Below are 11438 nucleotides of genomic sequence, written 5' to 3'. Positions count from 1 at the left end.
TATCGTTTCATGATCAAGATTGTTTAAATTATAAGTATCAAAGTATAAAATAGTCTAGAAAATTACTTCGACGCGGCTCGTTTAGCTCACGAGTAGCTCGCGAGCCAGTTCGAGCTGGCACGTTATCGCAAACGAGCTAAAACGGTGGCTTGACATATTAATAAATTAAAATGAATCGAGCCAAGCCGAGCCAGCCACAAGCTAAACTTGCTAGCGAGCCATGAGTTTTTTGTCTGCATTGGATGGAAATGTTAGCAGTCTACTGCCGAGAATCTCTGAACATCACTGTTCTAGCTAAAATACGTAGGTAGAGACCAAACAAAGTAATGTAACCATGCAGGAGCAGAGTGTATTTTGGACACATGCACGCAGAAGCATATCACGCACTATACACATGTGACTGTAACAGATTGTCAGATGGCAAGAAATCACCTTCCATCAATCCGTTTCCGGTGGTGTAATGTAACCTTTTTCTGGACACATCAACCGGCAGGTTGAGCTTTAGTCATCTCTGTCTCTCGCCGAAAGACGCCTCATCTACTCAAAATCAGTCCGACTTTTCGGCTTTTCGCCAATAGGTATCCATTTCATCAATTGAGATCGAGCCAATGCAAGTATGCAACGCAGCTTCTTATCACTTGGGTTTGGCAGTAAGTTAGTTTCGTTCTTACTGGAATTGGGAGAAGCCCAGTGCTCGAAACAAAGAGGGTGAACACCAAATAATATATTTGTAAAAGAAAAATAATTTGTGAATAAAACATTTACATGCATGTCCTGAGCAGTCTAAAATGCAAGAATGAAAAATAAACTCCGATGAAAAACCCTAGAATCAATTCTAAATTTAAGATTAAAAATTTAAATTTTAGCTTATAAATATAAGCAGAAGCGAAAAGATACTGGATAAAACTAGTAAGCCCTCTTAAGCATGACTTTTTTGCGAGAATTATGCAGAAAACGGAGTGATTCACAGTGTATTTTGGAACATACTACTACAACTGTTGTAGGATTTCGACTTGGTGGAATTTAATTGTCACACTGATCATGAAAAAGGTTACTACCTTATTCCAAATCAAGTCCTACGACATAGAAATGACCATGTTAATTGGTTAAAAGCGAGAAAGATGTATGGAGAATCTAGATTACAATAACATGTATTGAACGATATTTGTGTATACAAAATAATCAGACAAGAATATCAAATGCATTTTTGTAAAAAAAATCAATTAACTCTGTGCAATTTGCAAAGAACAGTTAGACGCACGAACTCACACATGAGTACACAACACTTAAGATGTGTTTGGTTCCAGGGATAGGATGGGTTGAGACACCAACCCATCCCTGACCGTGTTTGGTTGGTGGATGGGTGAGATGGGTTAGATCCAGTAGAAGAATATTCCTTCTAGATCCAGGTTCAACCAATCCCACCAAAACGGTGGGATGGATCCGTCCCAAAACAACCACGACGCACAGATGTGTGCCTATTTTATTTATTAAATTTATTTAAAATATATTACTCGTATAAATATACATTCAATTACTTTAGGTTATTCGTATATTAATCCTAATATTTAATATTTTATTTTGGATATGAGAGGTAACATTTATCCCATCTCAACCCTTCAACCAAAAAAAACATGTCTAACTCATCCCATCTCATCCCTTCTATCAAACAAAAAACAGGGTTCAACCCATCCATCCAACCAAACAGAAAAATAAAATAATTCATCCTACAATCTAGGGATAGAGCCAACCCAACCTACCACGTCCACGAACCAAACACATCCTTAAATCACTTTTCATGCAACGTTACACGCTCGCTAATTTGAGACTTTCTATAAACCGTATGTGTGCTGTTGATTTTATGGATCATATTATTGTGACCGTGGATCATATTGAGACTCCATGTTAAATAAACCATGTAGTTGAAAATAGTACGGAGTCTAATTTAGTAATTCTGCAATTTTAATTAATAGATATAATCTCGTCTCTTTCTTGGCCTATCAATGTAGTGTTTTGTTAATGTAACTCTAAATTTTAGTTTTAATACACTTAGCTATAATTTCAGAAGTAACTTTAACATAATATCAAAAAAATTGTACTTAATGGAAAATAAATCTACTATTTTCTATCTTAATTGAGTACCCCAAACAATTAAACTTTTTTGGGGGAAAGAATATTAGCCTTTTGGACACTCCAAAGCCCAAACAGTGTTAGGCTGTGGTCTTTTCCATCTCAGCTTTTTCCTCGGTTTTATCCACATGTTTTCTGAATTACTAAACAATATAATTTTTTATAATATTTTTATATAAAACTTCATCATATATCATTGTAAAAGAAGATTTTCAACTAAATTCATCGTTTATATTATTAAATAATGGTAAAAAATCATAATTTTTAATATTTAGTCTACAACTGGAAACATGAACTTCCACTCTAGTGGGAAATCAGAAATGCGCCCATGCATTGCCCCACTAGTTGACCACACAATCGAGCCAGTAGCCAAAACATCCGCGAGTGGCGGCATTCCAAACTCGAGCATTTCGGGATCCATCCACTCGGACACGGCTCGACGAGCAAAGCAAGCGTCGCACGACAAAGTGGAAGCGGCTCCCACCACACGGACCTCACTTTCTCTGGCTCTTTCAAGTCCTCAACTGCCACGCCCTTTTCTTCTGCCTCCTCCCAACTCTCAGCTTTCTCTCTTCTGTTCTTGCCGATCAATTGTGACCAGCTTAATTTCCCTTATTTGGAGCGAACAAATGGCAGAAGAATGTTTAGAGGCTTCCTTGGCTCAATGGCTCCAGCAAGGAGTGGGGATTGCTGCCATTGATCCCTAAATGCAAACGGTGAGCACCGTGGAATGAAGCCACAGCGCTATTTACCTATTATTCCGTTTGCTGGAATACTTTATAGGAATAGAAAAGGTAGAATTAATATAAAAGTTTTTCTAAAAGGTTTGAGTAGTGTAAAATTCCCTTTATTTTCTCTGTATAGCTTATAAAAGAAATTCATTTGTTCTCTCTATACTTTACTCATACCAACCAAATGATATTTATAAAATTATTAATTAGGATTAGATATCCTTATTTTTCCTCCAAGACGAAAATGTTCTTGTAACCCGAACAAAACCCAACACTACATATTAACCGCATGATCTAATATGGATAACACACTGTTACCATCCAAGCAACTACACTCGAGATAGTGTTATAATCTACTCACTCCATTTCACAACGGAAGACTTTCTAGTCTTACTTAGATTCATATGGATGCTAATGAATCTAGACATATATATAAATTATATATATATATATTAATTGATGAATTTAGGCGAGGTTAGAAAGTTTTACAATATGAAACAGATGTAGTATTATATATGTAAAATAATAGGAAATTTGAACTAGAAATTCATTATTATACAAAGAGTTTATGTACAAGCATAATTTAATTTAGAATACAGATAATATGGTTCCATGTAAAAATAAATTCAAAAAAAATTAATTTTAAATTAACAATTAATTATTGTCAAGATAACATACGCTATATAACGATACTAGCGGCACAGTATAATCAGACCGCCATGGTAGTTATATTGGATTTAAGGAGATTAGGATCCAAATTCTTATTATGTGTCTGTTCAAATTTGAGCATTACCGAAGAAACCACGTGATTGTCTAAGATTAACCAGATAAGACGACATTATGCATCAAGCAAGACAACTTTGCCGATTGCCATGGGGAATGGACCTTTTCCTAACCTACAAACAGCCTACAGAAATAATAATAGAATCCTTCATTATATGCCTTGCACGTTGCCATTGTTTGCTGGGACAGCATTTCTCCTCTTTCGATGCAAAGAGAGCACAAAAATTTGGGAAAAGCAGAGCGCCGATCAAGGGGAAGTAGATAACCTATCCGTGCCAGTACTAACGACCAACCTGTCGGTTCTGAAACGTGCTCTTGACCTCCCAAGCAAAGGTGAATTTCAATTTACCAGATTTGAGTTCATGTCCATAAGAACAGTAATAACAATGAATGCCCATATTAATATATAGACATTTTCTTAAAAGGTTTGAGTGGATGAAAATTTTCCTACATTTTCTCTATACAACTTGTAGAAAAGATCATTTGGTTTCCTATGTTTTATTCCTATAAATGAATTGAATGTCTTTTGTAGAAAGTAATCTCCAGAAAATTCAATTCCTTTGTTTTCTTTACTCCATACAGAGTAGGCCTTGAATTGCGAGGAAAAGAATACTAGTCAACTAGTATTACTATTACCTCAATTCCTGTTATAAGATGTTTTGGCATTCGTCGGATTTATATGGATGTTAATAAATTTAGACACATATATAAATATATTCATTGATCAATGGATGAATTTATGTATAATCATAATATCTTATAATACGAAACGATGAAAAAACCTCCATCCTATACTTCAAGCATCATTGTTTCACTAAAATTAAGCTTAAGCGAAAATATTAAAAATAGTTATGAGTAAAACTTTCATATACATGTTCTTACCAATCAAAAAACAAGGACTCAAAAATAAACTACAACAAAAAACCCAAAATTAATTTCAAATTTAGGTTCTAAAATTTGAATTTTTTGCTTATAAGTATAAGCATAAGCGAAAAGATATGGGGCTTCATATTTCGTTCAACCATATATATCAATAAAAATAAAAAAGAATCATTCATTTTATTGAATTTCAATTCAATTGTCCTCCACTTTATCTAGTTTCAATGTATTTGTTTTGTACTTATCAATATTCTAATACAACAACTGCTTAAAAATAAACTAATGTTGGGACAAACAAGAATGGATAAATATAAAGTTATTTTGAGACAGATGCATTACAAGTATTTGTGCTCTGATTTATATAATTCGAATTGTTTTAATGTTATCTAAAACAATTAAATACCTCCAAAGAAAATCATGTCTATTTAAATTTGAAGGAAATGACCACTTAAATGACTAAATAGAATTATTTTATTTTAGTATTTAATTAGAACGTTTATATTTTGTAACGGAGGAGAGAGCGCGCAGTAGTAATCAACTCCGTGGAATGTAGACATTGAAAATTGCGGAATGGGAGCCCACGAGGCACTACGTGCTAAACTGCTACTCTGTGGCATTTGGATATGGAGCAGAATCAGGTTGAATCATATCTAGGTGCATGTACCTATTACATAGGAAAAATAACTATTCACATCACTAAATATTTTTTCTTTTGTTTATACTTATATACTTATAGTTACATTTTAAATTGTTAACATTAAATTTATATTTTATTTTAAGTTCTATTTTATAATGGTTTATTTCTCAGCATTTTTTAGATGGTTAAGAAATTTTTCGTTTGCAAATATATTATTTTGGTCTTTTCAGATGAAAAGCCAAGAGACTAGGGCTCAAAATGCTGTCAGAATCAACCGCAATAAACTGTACCACATTTTGACAACTAAACCCTCATTTGTGACAAACTTAGCCAAACCGGAAAGGTTTAGCATTTATTTACATCCAGCTAAAAAGATTTCCAAGAAAGTCACAGAAGTGCTATACAGTGAAGGATCTTGAAGAGGTTGGTACTGGTAGTACTTTGTGCTGCTGCCGGACATTTCGTCTGGATTGACCCTTCCTGTTTGGCTTTTAAAAAAAACATATTTACAAATAAAAAATAATTTATAAATAAAAAATTTATATATATGTTTTTAACAATCTAAAAGTAAAGACAGTAAATAAATTTTAATAAAAATATCATAAAATTAACTTCACATTTAAATTTTGGCTTCAACAGCAAAAAGATGGAGATATCATGGGTCATGTTATATCAAATTGAGTGAATTGCACCAGCGGTCCCTAAACTTGTATACATGTGTCATCTAGATCCCTAAACTCTCAAAATATATTTTTGGGTCTCTAAACTTGTCCGGGGTTGTCATATAGGTCCAAACGGGTTCCAACCGGCTCTATCCGTTGACATGGCATGCCACGGTGGCGCCTACAAGGAGAGAGAGAAACTGACATGTGGGACCGACATGGCATTACCAACACGTAGGCGCTACCGTGACATGCTACGTCAGCGGATGTAGCTAGTTGGAGCCCGTTTGGACCTATATGACACCTCCGGATAAGTTCGGAGATCCAAAAATGCATTTTGAGAGTTTAGGGATCTAGATGACACATGCATACAAGTTTAGAGACCGCCGGTGCAAAGTACTTGCTGTGCTGCTAGACACCTAGATGCAATGCCTCGACGCCGACGTCAAAGCGGGCAGCGAGCAACAATTGAAATGTGATCGCGACCAAAGTTCTTCCAACGCCTTATTGTGCTAGTTATCGCTGTGACCGCGTTTAATGCTAATGTAGAGTAATGGTAACGATTGATATTAGTGAGTCATTCGTCTTTCTTATGCCTGTACAGTTTATTATTAAGTTATATTAACTATTTATTTTCTCTACCTTCTTATGCCTGTACAGTGTAGTATTGGAGTAAGTTGCATTAATTGTTTCTTTTATCTTCTTATGCAAGTAGATACTCCCTTTATATTTGTTTTATATGACACGATTGACTTTTAGATTCACGTTCTTATTTTAAAATTATATAATTATTAATTATTTTGTTATAATATGATTTATTATTATAAGAACTTTATATATGCTTTATAATTTGCACACATAGATATAATTTTAAATAAAACGAACGGTTAAACGTAGATTTATTTAACTTTTAAGTATGATTTATAATTTTACAGCTCACGGGTATGTTATAAATTTTATGTTCGGTTTGTACGACTCGTCCGCAGCATTCCGCCCTTGGCCGTAGGGTGAACCCTGATCGGAGATGGTGTTCAACGACAGTGACAGCCACACGCTCCCGCCGAGCCGCGAGCCGTGGCGCCGTGCATTTGCATGCCGTGCTCCTCCCGCTGCCGCCTCCTGATGACTCCACCAGAATACGACCCAAACCCAACAAAGGCGGTGCCACCAAACACCGTGCAAAACTCCATTACTGCCACTGCTCGGTGCACTAAAACCTCCACTGTTCCTTCTCCACAGAGAAGCTCTTTGGTGCCCAGCCTCAAATCCGCACCGGCACCACGTTTCCAAGATGCAATTTTTTTGACGGCCCAATCCCTGCAATACAGGCAGTACTTCGAATGCGAATTCTAACTATGATCTGAAGAAGATTTCTTCTCTATGTAGTATATTTTTTTTACATGAATTCAGAGTCACTACTGGGAAATAAGAGGTCTGGAAACAAAGTTGCAGAGGGGTTGAGGGATTAGAAGGATGACAACCGAGTGGCACTAATGATCTCTGTCGGTTGACGAAGTTACGGACGACGCCATATTCCGGCATCTTGGTGTTGATGTGATCCTCTTCGGACAGCGAAATGCTGGGAAACTCCCAAACCCAACAACCAGCAATCATGGTGCAGCGACCGCCCGATTCCCATCACGGTCTCGAGACACGACGCCTTCGTCTACAAACCAAACCAAACCAAACCCAACACCAAAACCAAAACCAAACCTGCTTCGATAAGAAAAGATGATTAGAACATCCAAGAACAGCAAAGTTGGATGTGGCCTCCCTAATCAAGATCCATGGGTGTTGCAATCAGCAAGTGCTGCTGTGCGAGAGGCTCAGTGACAGCGACCACGCGCGTGTCAGCCAATGGAGCTTCAATGCACAAACAGTCACACGACTATGCCATCGAGCTCGAGTGGTAGTAGCAAAAGCGAACAATTCGACATAATCTATGCATTATTGCCATGAAAGGTTTGCTTAATTGTTTCTGTGTGGCTGCCGACGGTTTCTGAAGGAGGGAGGTGTTTGCCGTTAAAACAAAGGTTCCTTGATTTAGTGTGCTTGGAGGAATCTTTAGACGCTTTAAAACAAGGAGTACGTTCTGATCAGCATCAGGATGGTGATGGGACATGCATGTACAGGGTTTCCTTTTTCCTATCGCGGACAAAGATCTGAGATATGTCTATTGGGTATAGTTTTGCAATCTCCATTCGTCCCAAAATAAACTAATTTTTTATCTATAATTTTTGACTCTCGTCTTATTTAAATTTTTTTGCGATTGATATTTTTATTTTTATTAGATGATAAATCATGAATAGTATTCTACGTGTGACTATTTTTTTTTCTAATTTTCTGAATTTTTTCAAATAAGACGGATAGTCAAACGTTGGACACGGAAACCGGAGAATTGTTTTTTTGACAGAGAGGGTAGGTTTTTTCTGTGAGAAAAAAATATATGCCGTGGCAGCAACATGGCAGAAATGCTCAACGTCTGAAAATTTGACCAGGTTTAGATTTTCTTTTAATGAACAAGACGAGAGAGAATTGATGAAATGCAGGTGCAAGTTAGTTTCTTCAATATGTTTGTAGCAATTGATGCATGCTCAAATGGAATAAGAACCATCAGATGATCAGTGCAGTGCTGTATGCAAGTAGCAGAAGCAAGAGAGAAAATGACTTCACATATTCGGTACACCACATCACCAACTACTCGGTAGATTCTATGTACTGGCTCTGTTCCAAAATAAGATCAACTTTAGCTCGTATTGATTATTCTAAATCAGTGAACTTTAAGTGATGGTAACATTGAAGTGTGTGAAAACAGAGAATAAATACATTGGTTCTGTATTTGATAAAGTGGAGGGTACCATAATTTTTTTCTTTAGTATCATGTTATGTATAGAATGCAATGCAAACCCAGAAGATCAGCTTCAGATATCGCCGTTGTACCCACATACCACCAAGGAAGTATTAACACTAAACATCATCATCAAATTATGAGAAGACAAAACAAAGAAACCATGATTCCGAAGAAAGATGGTACATTTCTATGCTAATAAGTTGAAATGAGGCTGACATATATATCACAGATGTTCTTTCATACTATTTTTTTTCCAACTCGAATTTCCCATTGGCAAATGCTTCCTGGAGCAATGCCACTCTGCCACGTAAAAAATGCAGCAGGATTCCAGCAAAAGCAAGAAGAAAAGAGAGGGCCCTACATGTCCTTACTCCGAAGTGCACGCGGCCACCGGCTCAGGAACCCAGCGCCGGCGCCGGCGCCGCCGCCTTCCGCGGCGCCTGCTTGAACGCCACGGTGGGGCCAATACGGGAGCCCCTGCTGCGGTGCTCAGCGACGAGCTCGGCGGCGAAGCCGTCCAGCCTCTCCGCGTTCGTCTGCTCGCCGACACGCCTCCCCTCGAACAGCACCGACTCCACGTTCCGGTGCTTTAGCATCTCGTCCGCCGCCGCGAGCAGCGCGTGCACGTTCGCCGGGGTTGGGTCGTACTCGCCGTCCGGCCCGCACGGCGGCATGCTTTCCCGCTTCGCCTGATCACGCGGCGAATTTTTTTACCAGGATTAATCCGAGGAATTGTTCGTTGAGGCCGGAAAGAAACGTGCAATGCAGCGCGAGAATTTGCTCACCTGAATGCGCAGGTAGTTGGACGAGCGGCACTGCCCGAAGGCGCGCGCCACCGCGTGGTCGACGAGGTCGGCGGCGCCGTCGGCGGCAATGCGAGCGATGGGGCGCGCCCAATCCTTGGGGCCCCAGCGGCGCAACCGTCTGAGGTCGGCGTCGGCCGCGGCTCCCGTTCCACCGGCGGAGCAGCCTCCAATGGAGAGCACGAGAAGGTCCTCGACGCCGCGCACGAACGGGAACTCATGCTTGTTGTGCAGCACGTGCGTGATGGCGGCGGCGGCCGGGCTACCCATGATCGGCCCGCCGTCGACGGCAGCGCAGGACGTGGCGCCGTCGACCGACGCGACCTCGGCTGGCTCGAAGCGGCCAGCCTCCGACCACGCCGCGCGGCCGACCTCGCAGAGGCGGAAGTCGTAGCTCTCGCTCTCCAGGGCGTCTGCGCGCGAGAACACCAGCGGGGCGGACGACTTGAGGTCGTAACAGGAGATGAGCACGGGCTTGATGGTGTCCCGAAGGGTGAGCTCCTCGCCGAACGCCGTCCTCATGGCCGCGTCGAGCGCCGCCGTCGGCGCCGCAAGGGGCCGCTTCTTGGGGCGGCAGAACAGCGACGTCGAGCCCACGGTCCTACGGAAGAGCTGGGGAGCGTGGTCAGCCACCAGGCGCCAGGTGTCATCGGCGTGGAACAGAGGCGCGCCGCGAGAGTGCGTCGAGAACAGCATCGCGGCGAAGACGCCGCCGGCGCCGGTGCCCGCCACAAGGTCGAAGTAGTCCGCGACACGGGCGTCCGGGTCACCCGACGCGCGCCGCAGAGCGGCCTCCAGGTGCGCCAGCGCCCGGCCAGCAAGCAGCGCCCGTAGCCCGCCGCCGCCGCCATCGACACACAGCACGCAAACCTTCCCCCGCTGCGCCGCCTTCCCCGGCACGGCCGTCGCCGCCGACGCCTGCGCCGGCGCCTTCGGCAGCCACAGCTGGTGCGGGTCCGTGTACCCGAACAGGAACTTGCTCTCGAGGATGGAGAAAATCTCGTAGCTGAGCTTATCCGTATCCGCGCCGCCTCCCTCCGCCTCCTCGTGCATCCTCTCCACCTGCATCTCCTCCGCCTCCTCCATGCCCAGCCCACCCACCCAACAACCCCTCTCCCCTCCCTGTCAACAAATTCTCGGCGGGGGAACCACTCCCTCCCCTACAAAGAAACAATCGCAGCAAAGAAAAGACAGAATCTTGGGATGATTCGCAAGGATTGCCGCCAAGCCCTCCCACTTCGCTTTGCCTCTCTCCCTCTCCCTCTCTTTTTAGATCACAGCGAATGGTCGGATTGGTCTCGAACTCAAGCCACACCCTCTAGTGGCGCCTTTTGATTCTTGCGCAGCGGCAGAGCACGCGAGGAAAGAGACGACCACACACACAGACACAGAAAGGTGCGCGCCCGATTGAGAGAAGGCGAAGGCGAGAGGCGAGAGCGAGAGGAGACGAAGGCTAAAGAGGAGGAAGAGAAGAAGAGAGAGAAGGATACAAAGGTCGTCGTCTTCCTCTCTCTCTCTCTCTCTCTGCTTTGATCGTGTCTTGGCTGCTGCACCGTAACCGATGGAGGCGCTCCAGTCCCGTCCCGCTAGTCCCGCGGGTTGGACGCGACGCACCAGGGTCAGCGTACGTGGAGCGATCTCCCTCCGTCCAGCCCTGCCTCGAGATCCGCGCGCAGGCCACCCCACCGTGCACCGGGTCCACCTGTGCCGGCGGCGCGGCGCGGTCGTCACCTGGGGTTCGGGGTCATTAAACATACGAAAAGTAATTAAAGCGAAGGAAGGAAGTGATTAATCCGGATTAAAAGAGGCGTGGTCAAGTGAAAATCATCTCGGAGGCAGCATAATGCCGAGTTAATAATGATGGCAGCCGTTCTAGACCCCAGAGGGTTTAGCAGCAGGGACGACGTGGACGCCAGTTCATGAGCGCCATGTACCTTTGCGTACACCCGGTCCATAACTGAG

General features: G+C 42.3%; 1 protein-coding gene across 1 annotated transcript; it reads right to left on the bottom strand.

Moving 5' to 3' along the window:
• Positions 1–8871: 8871 nt before the first annotated feature.
• On the bottom strand, positions 8872–10929 carry LOC102700131 (patatin-like protein 6). Its single transcript, XM_040522259.1, has 2 exons — positions 9459–10929; positions 8872–9362 (listed from the first exon to the last, which is right to left on the bottom strand). Exons 1-2 carry the CDS (start codon positions 10560–10562, stop codon positions 9069–9071), a joined length of 1398 nt encoding a protein of 465 aa, XP_040378193.1. The 5' UTR covers positions 10563–10929; the 3' UTR covers positions 8872–9068.
• Positions 10930–11438: the final 509 nt, after the last annotated feature.

This window comes from Oryza brachyantha, chromosome 3, assembly GCF_000231095.2.
Source record: "Oryza brachyantha chromosome 3, ObraRS2, whole genome shotgun sequence".
Taxonomy (NCBI): Eukaryota; Viridiplantae; Streptophyta; class Magnoliopsida; order Poales; family Poaceae; genus Oryza; species Oryza brachyantha.
The sequence above is the reverse complement of the archived record's forward strand: the minus strand, read 5'-3'. Positions and strand labels throughout refer to the sequence as shown.

What these genes read in the sequence shown, in the direction of transcription:
- LOC102700131 (XM_040522259.1), bottom strand. Translation starts at nt 10,562, where the DNA reads ATGGAGGAGGCGGAGGAGATGCAGGTGGAGAGGATGCACGAGGAGGCG. An exon ending in CCAACTACCTGCGCATTCAG is followed by an intron (nt 9,363 to 9,458) that starts GTGAGCAAATTC and finishes CCGCGTGATCAG; the next exon opens with GCGAAGCGGGAAAGCATGCC.